Here is a 19,160-nt window from a genome sequence, read left to right on the forward strand (position 1 = left end):
GAAGATGCAGCGTCTTCCATGACAGGTTTATTAAGCTACCACAAATGAAAGAACTAAAGGCAGATTCTTTACAATCTCACTCTTTTTTTTTTTTTTTTTTTTTAAACTCACCTGACTATGAAGCAGAAATTGAAAAATGTTGACTTTTGTTTTGTTTTAATGTTTCTGTCTTAAATGTAGTACTGTGTTGCTGCTGCGCTTTGCCAGATTTCCCCTAGAAAAACCCTGCCGCTGTGTCAGACGGAGTCTGTGCTTCAGTCACGGAGGAAGTACTGAACAAATCGTTTTAATGAACTGATTCTAATGATTCAGTTACACTGAAAACAATTGCTTTACAAGTCACTAGTCACTCGTTTGTGTGTTGCGTGTAAAACAAAGTCAAAGGCAGTTTCATGCAGCCGTGCAGAGATGACTCCGTGTAGTACCAACTCCACGTTGAGTTGGTACTATTTTGTAGTGGAAGCGCAACCTAAACCGTGCCGTGGCGAGGCGAGGCGGGAACATAGTGGAAAAGGGCCATAGAAGGCTTATTCGAAGGCTACGGAAACTAAATTATTTTGATTTTTAAAGCAATTATACACTTATGCAAATATACTTTGGTGTCAATTTCTGCCAATAAAACCTTACAAAAAGGACCTTAAAATAAAATCAAAATAGTCATAATGCCAGAGCAGACTAACACATCTGTTTTTCCGTGTCACTGCAGTACACGGCTTAGAGAAATTGAAGAAACCAATCACAGGGATGAGTTTATCCAGAATTGTGAGATTTATATCAAGACCCCCCTGTTGTGAAACAGCATATTGTGGCTGTTTAACTGTGGTGGATTAGTTTGTTCATAACAAGATCATATCGGCAATAAGCCGACATTGACATTGTTACAACAACAACACTCTGTCATGTCGGGTGTGGTTCACGTCAAACGTGTGTTGTGTGTGCGTCTTTCCTAATCAAATGGGATTGGGAAATATTTATTGCATTGCCGTGATTTATAATAATAATTAACATATTGTGCCGTTAAAGCTGGGCGATAAACATGTAGCGTTGCGTGCATGATTACATTAATCAATTTAAAGTTGTCAGTTGTTGTCAGAGCCAAAGTTGTCTCTGCAGACAAAGTCATTTTGGAAATGAATTACCGTCACAACCTAATGCTGCACATGTTTTGTACATGAACTGACAAATGTCTTATTACTCCTACCCCAACCAGACAGGGCAGATGGCGCCACCCACTGCAAGTGTGGGGTTTTTTTTTAATACGCGGTCACCAAGTGCTTGCTCATTGAAGCAACTGATGGGTTTTACCTCAAATTGTGATACCGGTTTTCTTCCTCTGGTGGTACTTGGAGGAAAATCTGAAATACTCTTCTATACACCAGGGTATGTGAGCGGAGTGTGTAGAAAATGAAGCAAATATCAAAATAAGAAATTAAATAATAATTAGAGTCACCTTATCTCTCGCTCTCAGGAAGCACAATTTTTCAAAAATACTACCCCTATTCCAGTAATACAAAGCTAAATGCGTTGGTGAAGTATTCCTTTAATCTAATCCCACTATACCAGTGTCTGAAGTATATGTGAGGAAGAGGAGGATGATGAGAGAGTAAATGATCTTATTTGGAATAAATCTGCCTCCCGTGAAATGTTTGTCGCTGATTTTGCTCGACCTTTTGACACCACGGTATTTTAACGTTGGTGATAATGGTGTTACGTCAAGATCTCAATGTTACTTGGTACTTGCTATAAAAGGTTTGAGAAACACTGCTCTATATTGTACCATGAGAAGTACCTCACCATAATACTTAATGGCTCAAGTGGTAGGTCTGAGGTTTGATCCCCAATTATTTTGCGCACATAATCAAAATGTGCATGCAGTATAGTGAGAGGGAAACTGATAGTAAATGATGAGTCATGATCATCTCAGAGATCGCAGCCCTGTCTTGTATCCACTGTTCTGTGAGAGAGGATTATCAGAGCTGTTCTCTTGTTCCCTGCTGCTACAGGCAGCGTTGAATTACCAACCGCGGCAACATGTGAATGCTGTACATAACATGTTTATATTAAACATGACAAAGGTTGTGCCAGAAATAACCACTTCTTTATTCGACTCCTATTTCTTCCTGACAGAATAATGCTACCCACGTTCTTTGTCCTGACTGTCTCGCTGAACTCCTCACTGCTCTGCTCAGTTGTTATTGCACAATTACATTATTATACCAAATGCTTAGACAATGTGAAGACCTCTTTATTTTGCGGTATAATTATATCAATTTAAAGCTTGCTCTGGAGCTCCGCTTCACATCAATCTGCCTGTTTTATCCACAGCTCAATCAGGAGATTGAATTGTAAATCAACAGTAAGGCTCATACTTGTGCAACAGTCTCTGGGGCTGGATGTTTCTAGCAGGTTCCACAGTTGGTTGTTTACCAATCACTGACATCAAAGAACATATTTGCTGTCTGAAAACTACATAACTCTTCAGGTTCAGTTATTAAAATGATAGTTCACGAGGTACTGACACTTGCGGCAGCCCATGGTTCAGCAGAAGGGAATTGAGCTTGTACCCGGCGGGTTGCCAGGTAGAATTCCCACTAGGTCAATCCCAATTTCTCATTGTTAATTAGGCACTCTAAGTTGATCCTAGCCATAGGGGGAGCCACAAGTCCAGATGCATGGGAGGGCTGCATCAGGATGGGTATCCGATGTAAAAATGAAGTTTGCAAATCATCTGCTGTAGCAAGAGAGCGAGAAGCTACTGTAACTGGGAAGTGTGCACAAGGAAATGCACATTTTAGCCACCTCACTAAAGGTTTCACAAATAAAACAATACAATATTTTGCCATTTGACAGCCTTTACTATCTGGGACGTGAAGTAATTGAACCATCTTCTCCCTGCACCAAAGTCCATAAAAAAAATCAGTTTATCAAAATATGCTCGTGGAGATTCAAGACCTGCTGCTTTGTTTGATACATTTGTGTCAGTAAGGTCATTCCGAGCAGTGCTTCAACAACTTATTTTGCTGATTTTCATTATGGACTGTGGTCTATAAACGTTTGGGTGCAGGTGAGCATTATTTCAAGTATATACACTACACAGGAGTAGATGTTCTGAGTTGAGCCTTTTGCTAAGTGGCTAAAACAAGATTTGGCGGACAAGACAAGCTCTGAAACACTCCTACCTTTTCTTAGATGTTTTTTAGAAGGCATTTGTTTCCAATGAAGCCAATGATTTTTATATCAAATGGTGTACACAGAGCTGCTTCATAGAAAAACTGAAAGAGCACCCTCTCTCTGAACTGCCGGATGATCAGGGATGGCTTCATGCCACTTTTTGTGTCCAATACAACACTAATATCACAACCTCAGGCATCTACCAATGAGATAAGAGAAGATGTACTTAATTGTCGCAATGGAAATCTGTCTTACACACATACCACTATGAGTCTGATGCAGTCTTTAAAAGAAAACTTAGCTGTTAATGAGACTTTTATGCTGACCATTTTAAATGCCAACCATTTAAAAAACATACTGCTATAACTATGTGGGAGACATTTACTCACATCCTGGTCACATGACATTGGTGGACATCTCTCTTTGCAGCATGTTGCCTGTTCTTAAGGAAGCATTTAAGTAAAAACGTATTCTTGTCTTTGTTTGTTTTTTTTCTTTTTCTGATATCCATTCCGGTGATTTAGGCTAGTATTGAAATTTGAATTGCCTTGGTCCATAAAATGTCAGAAAATACTGATTGATGTTTCCCATAAGCAAAGTAGTTGCCGGTTAATTCAGTAGCTGGTTAATAATCGATGAATCGTTGCAGCCCTACAAGCTTTAAAGTGTTAAAAATGTTGGAATGATGAATTTTTTACAAACGTATCATCATGTGTCTCTGAATCCTCTGCAGGATGGTCGTGTGTCCTTCATCGGCCACCAGCTGGGCGGTGTGTCCTATTCGCCCAACAGCCGGGATCAGCAGGTCAAGTTCGCCCGTGCAGTTCAGATCACCTACTACCTCCGCAATCATGGACCCGTGGTGCAGGATGCCATCGCTGAGCGCTGGGAGAACGAGTTCTGCGCCCTGGTCAGCCGGCTGTCCACGGCAGAGGCTCCTAATGCGCCTGACCAGCTCCACATCCAGTCACTCACTTCCTTCAGCCTGTGGCGGGATTTCCACCAGACAGGCGTGCTGGCCAAGGGGGAAGTGCTGGTCAGTCTGGTGCTGGTGCTCTTGGCTGCCACCATCTCCAGCTCCATGCGGGACTGTCTGAGAGGGAAGCCGTTCCTTGGCCTCCTCGGGGTACTGACTATCTGCATCGCCAACGTGACGGCCGCAGGGATCTTCTTTATATCGGACGGGAAGTTTAACTCTACGCTGCTGGGAATCCCGTTCTTTGCCATGGGTGAGTGGGAGTGGGGCTCATGAGTGATTGTGTGTGTGTGTCTGTGTGTGTGTGTGTGTGGGGGGTTAGTTAAGGGGCTTATCTGGGTTCAACACTCACAGAGGGTTGATTGGGGAAAAGGATTAACAGAATTGTGTTGGGCTTCTCCTCACAGGGAATCCCTGCAGTTCATTGTTGTTCTTGGCATGTGTGTGTTTTCCATGTGTGTGTGTGTGTGTCTGCAGTTGCACTTGTGCAGCACATTCTTTTGTCTGGCTGTTTTTCGAGTTTGTGCGTACAGTATGTGTGTATGGTAGTTCTTAGGTGATGTAATCTTCTCAGACAATGAGAGGCAACACTTTCATACATCAGAGTCCCAGAGAAGCAGACTGATGGAATTCATCATGATGGCAACATGAATGCATAGTCTCTGGTCATATTTCCCCCCACATTTAATTGAATTAACTTTTAATCAGCAGCAAATGGACTTGTAGAATTCTAGGTTATTAAAGAGCATGCATACATAAATAGCGACATTTTCTCCAGACACAAACACAGCCCTGGTTTAGCTCCAGTACTCTGTATGCTGTTCTTTTTGTTCTTTTTGTAATTTTAAATGAAATTGGCTAACTATGGCTTCAGTGTGCCACTGAGACATATTTTTAGCCACTCCTTAAAGATCTACGTTAAATGGTCTAGGGCCGCAACTAGCGATTATTTTCATAATTAATCGAGTATTTGTTTGGTCCATAAAATCTTGAAAAATATTGATGGATGTTTTACCAAACCTAGAAATGATGATGTTCTCAAATGTCTTGTTTTGTCCAAATCAAAATGAGTCATTTTTAATAATTTTTTTTGTCAAATGGAGCAAAGAAACCAGAAAATATCTGTATTTGAGAAGCTGAAAATCAGAAAACTTGTTTTAATTAATATTCAGTTATCACACAGCACGTCTCTGTGCACCTCACTTTCTATTACTCATCTTCTTTAGCCATTCACTCACTGCCTGTGCTATGCAGGAGCTACATGGGGTTAAGTTTTTACCCAAAGATACAGCAGCATGTAGACTAGATGAGCCACTAGTTCTTCAAAACTTCAGCCGATAACACAAACTCTCATGAACTCATGTACTTCATTCCTATGAGACATCAATGTTCTCAACCTTGTTGTTAAGGAAATTAAAAGAGGAGCATGATACCGAAAGCTAGGTTGGGACGGGCTGTAATTATTTTTGAAACCCTTCAGGGCTATAGACTTCAAAGTAATAAGATATGACACAAAGTCCCCTTAAAATAAAAGACACAAGTCATTAAGTCTTCTTTTTTTTTTTTTTTTTTTAATAAGGTTTTTATTTAAAGGGTGAAGTGAAAACATAGCTTTTATCCTCAATGGATCTTCAACTTCCCATAATTATTAAAAAGTAAAACAGGCATAACCTCACTGTCCTCAAATGTGCTGCCAAGGCACCGATGACATTTCATTTTTCATTACCGGAAACAACTTTGCCATTTAGTATTTAATGTTAATTAATGGAAATCTGAATGTTGAAACATTCTATGTATGATTTTGATTTAAATGAATGTTTTTATTTATTATTTTATGTTCAGAAATAACATAAATTGACCAACAAATAAAGTGAGGATAGGGATTAGATGACCAATAAAAAGCACCAAAATGTAATGAAATTTAATGTCTTCTCGAGAAACAACACGTATTGTCAATGGGACAGTGTGTGTGTGTGCGTGTTGTTGTGTTTGCATTACAGCTGAAACAAATAATCAACTAATTTACTATAATCACCACCTCTATTTTGACAATCAGTTAATTAAAGCAAATTATGTGATTACAGCTTCTAAAATAATCACATCGTCAGTTACTATAAATCACATAATAACGCATAGAACATAAATACTGTACATCATCACTATTGATGTGTATGGCACTGATACATAACAATATTTCTTTCCTTTTCAGTTCATTCATGAACTAGATGTTGAGAAAGTGACTCCACCTGTTCTACTTTGGTCCTTCCTCTGCAGTTTCAGTTATACGGAACACATAGTGTTCGGTTCACTGTATGTCACATTCCCTGCCTGTGCATTCATAAGGTCACTGCATCCCTGGGGATTTGGTACCACACTGCTGCCGACCCGAGGACACAAATGAAGTTTAAGTAATGCTCAGAAGCAGGTGGCTGGATTAACACATGACTTAGAGGAGAGGAGAGGCTGAAAAGCAATGTCAAAGAGAAAACGTGAGATATAAAAAAGTGGGGTATAGGAAAAGAGGCAGGGGACCGACAGAGAGAGAGAGAGTGACGAGGTAGAGGAGGGAGGAAGACGGGAAGCAGGAGGTGGAGAAGAGCCAAGGAGATGGAGAGGACTTGATTAAGTCTGTGATTTCATGTGACAGGACCTCAGAGGCAGCAGATGTCCACCCTCCTCTTGGGAGGTTCTGACTGAGACACACCCCTATCACTATATCAATGACAAATCAGGGCAGACGCAGAGAAGGGAAGCGGATACTGATGCCCAATCTGTCAGTGAAGCGCCCCCTGTTGAGAGGTCATCAGTAAAGGTTCCTTTGATTATTCAAAATGGCAACGTGTGTGACCGAGTTTCAAATGTATTGCATGCAAATCATGCTCAGAAAAGAATTTTAACTCATATCTCTCATATCTCGTGTTTCTCTTTTTTATAAATCGACTGCTTACGTTTGTAAACTTAACCCAGCATGAAGGCTGTTTCTTAAATGTGTATTTTCTGACAAAACAAAACAGTTTTCAAATGTCAGCTCTTAAACTTCACTTTTCCAAATTGACCTTAATGCTTTGTTTGACATTGTTGTATTAAACAACCAAAATATTGGTGTTTCTGCCATTATAGGAAAAACAAGACCCCATCAAGGCCAAAAAATACATGTTTTTTTTTTTGTTTAAATAAAACTGTGTAAAATCATGCCGACTATCTAATAATGAGGAACTCAATCATGTTAGGATGCATCTTTGCAGCACTGTGTGGATTAGATCTACACAGTGCATCTTCGGTCTCACTGAGCTCACCTCCCTCCTCCACCTGTCCCTCCCTCTCACATCAACACCACCAGGAGGAATTCCACCTGTCAATAGGCCGTCACCACATACACCATACATGTTCTGAAACACCCTCACAGAACCCATGACTTTCAGTGCAGTCTTTGGCTTTTCTCTTTCACAATGTCAAATCAAGTCAAGTCACTTTATCTGTGCCCGTTCTCCAATTTCAAGACATTGGCATCCTTTGACGAACATCTCACAGACAGCCCAAACATCCATCCATCCCATTTTCTACCACTTTATCCTCCACATGAGGGTCGCGGGGGGTCTGTGTCAATCTCAGCTGACATAGGGCGACAGGCGTACTAAAAGGAGTGAGATAAAAGTGTTCCAGACTTCATGAACCTTTAGAACACAGAGCATATCAGCTGCTTTTTTCCATTACTATGTTTAAACATACAGTATATACAGAGGGTATAAGAATGTGCAATAAAAATATAGACTTTTTACCAACTCTCTAAACACACCTGAGCAAAACGTACTAAAATGTTTCAAATCAGGTTGAATTTGTGACATTTGGAAACACGTCACAGTTCAAAGTTCACTATGTCTCGTTTTCATGAACAAAAAGAAAAGAAACATTTTGTGACTTCTGCACAATTATTGCTACTTTATATCACCACAAAAAATGCGATATAAAATGAACCATAACTTTGACTCAACAACATAAGAAGACGACAAAAACATTTTTAAAGACTGAATATGTGACCTTTAAACACACACGCCCCCCAGGAAGTCCATATAAGGAGTTTTGTATTATTCCCACGGCAAATGACCATGGGTGCACCTGCAGCACAGATGGCCTACATTTAAAAAGTGGACCATAATTAAAAATAAATAGCAGAAAGCAATGGAGCATTACTAGAATGAATAAATATGGCAAGGACTGAAACTTTAAAAACAAAATAAATTGATAAAAAAATAATAAAAGCATAGGTGATTTGTATTTTAACTGCATATTTTAAACGTTTAGTTCCTTTTTGTTGGGGGGGGGTTAAAATAAGTTGTTTTTTTTTTTAAGAAAACATTTTCCTTTCTTTTGTTACGTTTGTTATTATACATTAATGAGTTAGCCCGCGGCTCGTAGCCACATGCGAACAAACATCTTTGCTGAAGCTGTGATGCTCGTACTCCTCTGCACATTTCCATGATTCGTTCATGTGACAGTGAAATACACCATAGACCTAATTATCTTTTGTCTGAATATAGTCCTGTGGTTTCTCACTTCTCTCGCCTTTATCTCGTCTGTGGAGGCTACAGTAACACTCGGGGATCATAGTGTGCTATTTAGAATCCTCATTGTTGTGTCACCATTCTGCCGCTTTTCTTTGTAGAAAGGAAATTACCAGTGCATCATTGTTTATTTTTAATAATACCGCAAAATGCTTAAGAACACCACTTTAATGTTTCCTTTATTGCAAATGTTAAAACCATCCATGTGTTGTCATGCACTGGCTCTAACTGTGTTATTGTAGGACCGATCATCTGAAAAGTGGCAGTTGGAAGTATTTTTGGGTTCTACACTGGAGATTAAAAAGTAGGGAACAAAGCGAGTTATTTGTGTGAAGCAGCAGAAAAAAACATCCCAGACGGGTAGTGATCCACCTCGTGTGACTAATAGTAAGTGTAATAATACATAGTGACATCATGTTTGTGTGTGCGTGCGGAGGGTGGGATATATCCGAACATCTTCAAAGGAATGGCAAACTTTATTTTTGGGAAAAAATGACTGCCCTAATTTATGTATCTTGCTTGTACTCTCGCAGCACGTGCATCTTCTCAACAAGCCTGAGAGGCGTGTGCTGCTGAAACAGAGAGGACACTGGGAAGGTGGTAGTGAGTGAGTCATGGACAAATGGCAGCTTCTATGAGAGGACTGAAAGAAGGGAATGGGGATTGTAGAGTTGTTTTGTTTTAAGTGAAATTCAACACTATTGCAAGCTTTTCAAGAGCCATAGACCCCTGCTTTAAAGTGGATATGACTTTGTTTACAGTTTCCTTTTTAATCTGCTGCAAACGACCCAACTCCTCATTTTATTTCCCGTCAACCTGATCAGGATCAAGTGCAGCTCTCTTTTTATTCAAGCTACACTTGATCCTACACAGACATTTATGAGCTGCGGTTACTTGCACCCTGTGTCTCTCCACCAAAGCAGTGGCTTGCTATCTGCAGAGAGAGGAGTGTCTCTCATGTAGGGCCAAAACAATTACTTGCATAATTGATTACCAAATGAATGATCAACTATTTTGATAATTAATTAATTTGCTTGTTCAATGTGAATTTTTGTGCAATCGTAAGGGTTAAAACTTCAAATGTTCTATGGGATGGCAGCATTCATTTTGAACAGGTAATGACAGCTTGAATGTGACAGTGATGTGTCCTAAGACATAACCAGAAAAGGGAAATATTGGTCTGGTCTTGGACTCCATTATAACAAATTTGGGCACTAAACAATGAGAGAGTGTATTTATATAAAAGAAAAAAAACATTATTTATATAATAAATATTTTAAATAGTGCTGTCAAACGATTAAAAATATAAGTTATATAGTAATAATATATAGTTAACTCGCAATTAATCGCACATGTTCATCTATTCTAAATGTCCCTTGATTTCTTTTTGTCCCATTATTTTTTCTCAATTTAATGCTCTTATCAACATAGAAAAGTGGTTCGGCTTGCTTTGTGCATATTTTGAGTTATTCCTCTTATTGTGAGAGCTGCCAGCTTGGTTGGTAACACTGCATACATCATTACTTGGATTTTGATAAATGATCCAGGCTGCGTCGGATACGGAAAGCCCACTTGGAGACGGAGAAGCGCACAGCGCTCGCCATCCACTCAAAACGTAACGTTAGCCTACTACTCTCTCGCAAGCCCAAACAAGGGTGTGCAGCATGCCTGTTGTTTTGTTTCCGGTCTAGCTAGATCTGGTGTGGTGTTGTAGTTTTTCTAACGTTACCAGTTGTTACAACAGCATGTGAAAAAACTAAAAAATTTGCTAGGCCAAAAAGAACGTTGATCTTGCAATAAAAAAATTGACAGCGTTAAAATGGGTTTGCGTTAACAACGTTTATAGCGTGTTTGACTGACAGCATTCATTTTAAATAAATATACTTATTGTGCTTGCAACAGTGCTCTATTCTATTTGACTTTATTTCCTTAAAATGCTCTAGAAATAGTTCACATAGAGGTAGAGGTCAGGGGAAAATGGTTGCATTGTTACTGAAGTAAAAAAGGGTGTAGAACAACCAAAACCTCCATCCACCCCTAAAGGTGTCCGTCGATCAGGCCTGTGTGGTAAAGTGTTCAGGTGAAGCCATTCAGTTTGATGGGATGAAAGTGAAATGCTGACATAATGTGTGATGAGTCTCTGTATCGCGCAGCTTGGAAGCTTTTCTTTCTACCTAATGGGTATTATATTTGATTCCTGCCAATAAACCAGTGTGTAACATTTAACACACTAGACCTTTAAAGCTCCTGTCAGCAGTTCAATATTTTGGCTAACTTTAATCTCCCTGTCGGTTGCTGCCATTAGCCTCCTCCGTACATCCCAGAAGGAATGCACTTGGTGGGGACGGGAGACGTTCATTCAGTGCCTAACCACGAGCTGAAAGGACTGTCTCTGTGTATAAAGACTAATGGAATACTAGTAAAGTTTCTCCTCGATTTAGCCCCTGTTCAGACCTGGTATTAACATCCATCCTCCATGCAATCCACGAGTGATTCGATTACACGTGCCACATTTAACATTTATCGCCCTTAATTTCTTTGTGTCATTACGTGTACAACCTCCATAGGTGGAGAGGGCGCTAACCATTATATGGGGTGAAGACGGCAGGTTACAGCTGATACCATCACTGACCTCAGCCTCAGCCTTATTCTCAACTCGTCATGTTCACCCACTCCAAAAGTTTATTCCATTGAAGTTTGAACTTTTTCCCAGGATTATTTTATTTTAGTAAAATAAGAGGCTAAAGGGAAAATCCCATCTGCGGTTTTTGCCAGAACATGGCCTCCTCACCCTTAATTCAAATACACAAAATGAGGATTTTAATGAGTCTAACTGTACAGATGTGTCTGTCGTCAGTGTGTTTGTGTCTGTGGAAGAAACAAATAGATGGGAATTGAAGCTCTGCTCACACTGCTGTAACATGAATTTTAACCGTTAGAAATAAAAAAAAACATATGGCAAACAATGTTGATATCGTGCAGGTGGCTATAAATGAATGCAGCAGTTGAATAATGGTGTAAGACGACAGCGGTTAAGAGCACGTCAGCTGAGGAGCTGTAGCTTGTCCTGATTGGGGACCGACGTTCGTTAGTGCCACTCAGGAATGTGGACAAATGTGTCATCAAACCACCTCCTAATGTGTTTTTTGTCATTGGGTCTGAGGACACATTCAAGAAGGACGGGGAGTGTTTTAGACGTGTACTTAATGTCATCTGCTGACTGACTCAGGATGACTCAGGATGGAAGTTAATACCAGGACTGAATGGTGTCCTACTTTTGGAGTCATGAGACTTGGAGACTGATGGAGCAAACACTAGATCACTGACAGCTGTCAGCTGTATATTCAACATGTATTTTAACTAACTTATTTCACTGACAACAGCTTCAAATAAGAAGATGTGTCATGATTTCCCTTTATCTCTCAGATTGCAGTAGGCTAGAACTAATCCATTATTCTCTCTGAACATTCCAACCAATGTCATCTCTGGCCTTTGAATCGTGTAGAGGAGGAAACCTGGCACTGGGCAGGTGCCACCGCATGTCGGTGGACCTTTTGTTTAATATGGAGCAGCTTCTCCTCCTGCACGTCTCCCTCGTGTCTATCTGCCGTGTCATCTTCGAGTTGGCCAATTACTGCCGAGCTGAGCTTGTCACTTTGTTCTCTCCCTGGATTTATGATGGCTGTTAGAAGTGTGAAAACAGGCGGGTGGCGGACGAGCGGGAAGGAAAGCAGAGGAGGACTCATGAAACATGCATGCTGTGACTTTACAGAAGAAGTCTCTGCCGGTCGTTGTCAGGTCCAAATCAACTCAGGTGTACTGACCTTCCCAAAGGGTCTTCTGTTTACGCAGCGCACCACGTAGCTACTGGGACATGTTGGTACTCTGGGATTCCAAGCTGTAATTTAATTTCATATCTGATTCAGAATGAGAGAATACAGTAAATATTTTTAGATGGTTACCTCACGCTGAGTGTGCAAAACCCAATTAATGGGGAGCAATGTGGATTGGACACCTTGATCAGAGGTACCCCAGCCTTTGACCTGTCAGTATTCGAACAGGCAAACCTCTAGTTACAAGCCAAGGTTCCTTTCCTTTCATCATGCAGATATGTAGGTGTTTTACTTTAAGTAGAAAGTCCCACGACAAATGGCTTCCCCCAATGTCATGACTTTGTGATTACAGCAATATTCAGGTCATGTGATGTTGACGCAAAGTGGTTCCACCACCGACGATGATAGTGAGGTGCAGATGGGTTTTTTCGTTTAGCCTTAGGGGCTCACATCGTCACGGGATGTATGAATCAGGAGGTAAAGTGGGTCATCTCGGAACCAGAATGTTGATACTTGGCAGAATGTAAAGTGCACTTGGGCAAAACCCAAATGCATTTAAAATATGGTTTAAATAGTGTAGTGTATAGTGAGTAATGTGGTGCAAAGCACAACCAATCACAAACCCCTAGAGACCATTATTTTACAGCCATCGCTCCTAGAAAACAACAACAAGCGCGTTTGTTGACACATTTTTTGTTGCTCTACATACAGTAAGTCATCCAGATCATAGGTCTGATTGGTTGTAGGTCTATCCATGATGCATGCAGAGCCATTTTGATATGTCCGTTGGTCACGCCTCTTGAAAGTGGGAGGTGACTACAATTTCAAATTTAACATGCAAAATTTGTTGTTCATGTACAACTGCAGTGTGTTTCTAAGTAAACCTTTTTGTTTTTCTTCATTTTTTGTTAAAACGGTATTTTAACACGCAGTAAATTGTAAATAACGACCAGATTTTGGAAGTTATTCTGGAAAAAATGGACAAAAGCACTTAGTTACAGAACATTCTCTGGTCCTTTTATGGTTAAATTAAGCAACAAAAAGTCCTGACAGACATTTTGAGGGTTAGGTGTAAATATATGAATATGAATATATGCTCCGCACATCTGCAAGCATGAAAAGGTCGTACTCATGATGTGGCAGCTGAGAGAGCAAGCAGTGATGATTTCAAACTAAGTAGGAGATTCTGGCACTGGCACTATTCAACAGCTTTACATTTAAACAGTGATACATGGTGGATATTGGTCATTCATCTTCTCAGTTCCTGGGAATGGTTTGGTTTGAGGGCGTCCATCAAATATTTAGCAAGTATCATGTGCTTAGTGATAATATATGGCACTCCACTATTTTATGAAAGGAGAGAACATGTTTCTGTAAAGACACTTTTTCCCCATTGTGTCGATCCATTTGGAAAATGAATAGCGCATTTATCCAAATAACGGACACAAATGTAATGCTGTATTTCCAGTAAAGATTTGGTTGGGAGCGTAAGGAGGGGTCATTATATCCCTGCTTTCAGTATTGTAACATCATTATCGACAGTGATATTTTTGCAGACTGATTTCGTTTTTTATAACAAAATAGAGCCGGAGATGGTGAAAAGTCCGCTGGGAATTCCTGCCTGTTTCAATAAGCAACGCAGGAAGACTGATGATCGATCCGGAGATTATTGCAGTGAGTGTCTCTGGGCTGACGATGGTATGACAGCTTCACGGTCGTTTTTGAGGACTGCAGAGAGGAATAATAAGCCAGGACTATATGCATTCATTAACATAGCTCCATGACTATATGGTACCAAACTGTAAAATACACTTTGTCTGATGTGTCCAAATTAGAAATTGAATGTTGCTGTGGGCAACAAGAGAAAGACAGATTTTTATACTTGAGCTAGAAATATTCCTGGCCCCAATCCCAGGATCATGTAATGATTTATTTAGCTTTTCCACAAACGAGTGTGCTTGTGCGCATGTGTTTGAGACTGAGTGCATTTATACTGTACGTGTCATGTGTGGCTCCTGTGTATTGATCTTGTATTGAGACATTGCTCAGTTCAGTTCTGTGATGGATTCTAAAACACAGTTAAAAACAAGCAGGTTTGAGCCATGTGCTTTACAAAGTGAGAGGTACAAGACATAATACAATATAACATGACTGAAGTTAAAACCAGATCTAGTTAGATATGTGTGCGGATCAATTCTCATCCTGAAGTGAAGGCCAGGAGAAGAGGTTTACTCTTTAAAGGGGATTTAAAATGTCTCGATAGTCAGGGCAGATTTTAATCAAAGGGGTAAATTGATTGCCCTTGTGTCTTTAGCCTAAAAACTGGCAAACTGAGATCAAACTTGAATTTGGAGGTAGGTGCTGCGCCAAATTGGTGAGAAACACGTCACATGTAGCGTTAATGACTTGAGTACTTACAGGCATGCAGCTCTGAGCTTTTCCTCCTATTGGTAACCAATTTAGCATGAAATATTTTGTTTTAATTGTGCAGTTCTATTGATTGACCGGTGTGCAGTAGTGCGTCACAGCATCAGAGCATTACTAACCAGAGCACTGTGCAGTTCTTCACTCATGTGTGACGATGATTAGCGAACACAATCGACCCGACACTCTCGCGTTTAGTCTTTAAAATTGACCAGAATTGATTATACAAAGTGATTAGCAATTTCATACATAAATTTTGGGCACCAAAGAGAAACATGCCCCATCAGTGGATTATTTATCTACGGCACTGATGAATACATTTGATTTTTGGCCTATATTAGAAATAACTTATGGATCAAATCATTATGCATGTTGATGAAGACACGATGTGCAGTATGTGCCAACAAAATATAATTTTATTTTGATATTGCTTAACATTATAGGCCATAATTGGACACTCTCATGCAGGGGTTTCAAACTCAAATGACCTGGGGGCGACTCAGCATCTTGTGTGGTCAGGAGGGGCCAGTGAACTGGAAAAAAGGTTTACATTTAACATTTAAGGAAATTTGTATCACAACATTACATAATTACAAAAAAAAAATGTTTGTAACAATATTTCATAGAATTTAAAAGTAAAAGTGTCGGTATGGAACAATAAATGTCCACAATACAATTATTTGTGATGCAAAATAAGTCTGTAAATAAAAATAACAGACGAAGACATTACTCCTTTCTAACTTGATATTGTGTCGCATGTATAAGGGTCACATGTATTTGATTGGGGGGGAAGCAAGTGAGTTTGAAGCCTCTGCTCTAATGTGACCACAGAAAAATCTCTGCCAACTCAAATATGCAGATCATCCTCTGTGGTGACAGAGAAGCCGAAAGAAAAGAAGCACCTTTGCTTTTGCAATTTCCAAGAATCTTAAAATCAATATATTTTGAGTATGGAAACAGGATTTCAATTGCTTATGTACAAAAAGCTGAAAATGGCTGGCTTGTATTCAAAAATCTATTCAATGACACAATAACTAGAATATTGTACATCTGCCATCGTCTGCACTTATTTCTAAAGATCGGCAGCCGAAGAAAAAACAATAGGAGTCAAACTCTATGTCTTCATTCTGTGTATGTTTTTGCTTTTCTCAAGGTTTAACCTAAGCCAGGCCATAAAGCCCAGAATTCAGTTGGTATAAGAGCATGTCTACTTATGTATGTTCCCACGTACTTGATTAAAACTGAAGATTATGAAACAGAATCATAAATTACAACAGGCAACACTATACCTCCAGTTCCACCCTCTTTGTAGATTTGGCATTTGTGTCAGTGTGTGAATATCGACCAGGACTGCAGACACTTTTACTGATGAGAGCCAGTGAGCAGGTGTGTTGGGAGGCTAATCCATTTTTAATGAAACATTCAGCAGGAGGTGCAGGGTTCTGAGAGGACGCCTCTTAACAGAGCTAAGTATGGCATCAAAGGGTCTTGAAATTTTAATAGCTCAAGAGCAAACTTTTATTAAACGTGCATCATCCTCGCTGGCTGCATAGTTTGGTTCTGTTGTGATATTCTTGAGTGTCACTCATTTCTTATGAAGTCTAGTCACATCAATGGTGGGACTGTGACAGCAATGTTTGAGAGTGACTCTGGGTTTTCTGTGACTTTTATGCAAAAAATTTAAAACAAATCAGAGAGACATTTTGATGTGTTTCGTGGCTGTGTGTTGTGTTGCCTGCATCGGGCTGGATTGACATCTGCACAGTGACAGTGACACTTCAATGCAGAACAACATCCATTGAATTATTCATCTATTTATACATCAATAAGTCAGAATTCTTTCACATCACATCCTTTACATCACAACCAAAGATATGCCATTTTGGCAAGAAGTATATATGTACATATGTAACTGGCAGATTATACCAGGCAAAATGTCAGCCATTGAAAGTCATGATGGTGGATGGCTGTCGTGGGGCAGGGTAATGGGAGAATATTTTACCGGTAAACCAAAGATACCAAGGACGGGAGACCTTGATGACGGAGCTTTTCCTGCCAACATGGCGGTGTGAGCAAACTGAGTCACTTCATATCCGGAGCTATTAAGTGCTGTCAGCATTAAGGTGTTAATTTAGATTAATTAACGGCTGACCCTGAATGTGTTAACAAAAAAAGTAGAATACAGTTCAACTTAGGGCAGTGGTTCTCATACTTTTTATACCAAGTACCACCTGAGAAGATATTGAGCTCTCAAAGTAACACCATTCTAATTCTATTACTATATGTTACATTTACATTTTATCTATCAGAATAGAAAAAAAAGTTTTCTGATACTGAAACTGTAGTGTGTATCTTTTTACTACAAACAAATGATAATGCTATTAGAAGAATGCATTTTACGTTTGGTGTAATAAGAATTATGGGGACCAATTTGTGGTGTAACGTGTGTGTGTGGGCGTCCACAAACAGAAAAATAGATGAACAATGTGCATAAAGACAAATGCCGGGAGTGCACTCGCTTCAAGTCTTACAACTACACCTGTTCAACAGAGACAGAGAAGCTACTTCATTAGAATGTGGGTTAATAATAACTGCTGCAAGAGCAGGATGAGAAAAACAAGATACAGTACAAGTTAAACGTACAAACTCTTTACTGCAAAGAAGCAACTATTAAAAACTTTTGAAGTTTCCAGAAGAAAAGGACTTAAAAATGCAAATGACCAAATTTGCTGTTTCTCACTTGGAGGTAATTGCAGAGGATCGGTTTCAAACTCTGTCAGACTCCTACTCAAAATGCAAGTTAATGATGCCACTGAACTGCAGGAGGGAGTGTGCCAGTGTCACTGTATGTGGAATATTAAAAGCAATGGAGCAGACTCTTTTCTTTTTTTTTTTTTCATGATACAAAGTTCAGTGAGATAGGGTTTTACATTCATGTATGCCATGACAAGAAACCCAGTAAATCAAACCCACATATACTGTACATCATTATACCAGTTTTCGGTTGGTCCATCAGCGATGTAATATTTTGAAATAAAGGATGGATGTGTGTTTACACTGAACACAAAGTGACCTTTCACGCCGTTACTTTTGCTTGTGGTCGCTGAATCCATCCATCCATCGCCTACTGCCTTATCCTCCACATGAGGGTCGCGGCTGTCATAGGGCGAAAGGCGGGGTACAACCGGGACAGTATGCCAGTCCATCACAGGACCACATAGAGACAAACAACCACCCATTCTCACACTCACAGCTAAAGTGAAATTAGAGTGTCCAATTTACCTAATCCCAAAATCTGCACGTTTTTGAACTGTGGGAGGAAACCAGAGAACCCAAAGAAAACCCACGCACACATGGGGAGAACATGCAAACTCCATGCAGAAAGGCCCCTGTTCCAACTGGGTTGGTCATTAATTCATTTCAGAATATTTATGTGAGTAATAGTTAACAATGCTAGCATGCTAGAGCTAAATATGTTGATTGTAAAGTCACAATGGATATATTCAGGCTTACATTATGGGTTCCATGCAAGTTTGTCTGCAATTTCCATGGTGGTGATACCCGTGTTTGCCTTCATGGCCTTCATGGGCTTCATATGTGGAGCCTATATTATTAAAACCAATTTTCTCAAGCCCATACCCACTTAGCACCCAGTACTTAGTAGGCACCTCGCTTGGGACCCATATGGGGACCACATGGACATGCTGGCTGGGCAACAGCTGGAGTCAATTAATGTGGAGATACTTTCAGAATTGACCATGTAGTAATTCATTCTGAAGTGGGATTCACATTGTGGGCTTGCTTCATGTGTGACGTGAAATTCATCTTTGTATTGACTTTGAATGTAATCCTATTGCCCAGAGAATTTGCGACCATTTAATGTGAATATGCACCTCAGCGCCAACAGGTTAGCATTAAATGTAAACATTTCTACAAATCTTGATGATCTTCTTGAGGAGATATTTGCAAAATGTATGGTATTGAACATTTTACAGCTACTACATGAAAAGGATGAATTCCTGAACTTGTTGTTGTCGTAAACTGCATTCTGATTCTTTGCCTGTGACCTGGTTAATTAATTATTTCCAAATTTCATTCATAGCTGTTAGAATAAAAAAAGCGAGAGTGAATGGGGTTTATATGTCATGTATAAATTGCATTTGGCCTCCAATTGTGTTTCATCATATTATTAAG

At 39.8% G+C, this 19,160-nt stretch overlaps 1 protein-coding gene across 1 annotated transcript in view; it reads left to right on the top strand.

Moving 5' to 3' along the window:
* ptchd4 (patched domain containing 4) overlaps nucleotides 1–19,160 on the top strand; it is a 45,845-nt gene that overhangs the window by 14,534 nt on the left and 12,151 nt on the right. The window contains exon 2 of the mRNA XM_058614395.1: nucleotides 3,905–4,400. Coding sequence (XP_058470378.1) covers nucleotides 3,905–4,400 — 496 coding nt within the window. The remainder of the gene's footprint in view (nucleotides 1–3,904; nucleotides 4,401–19,160) is intronic.

Source organism: Solea solea, chromosome 17 (assembly GCF_958295425.1).
Source record: "Solea solea chromosome 17, fSolSol10.1, whole genome shotgun sequence".
NCBI classification, from domain to species: Eukaryota; Metazoa; Chordata; class Actinopteri; order Pleuronectiformes; family Soleidae; genus Solea; species Solea solea.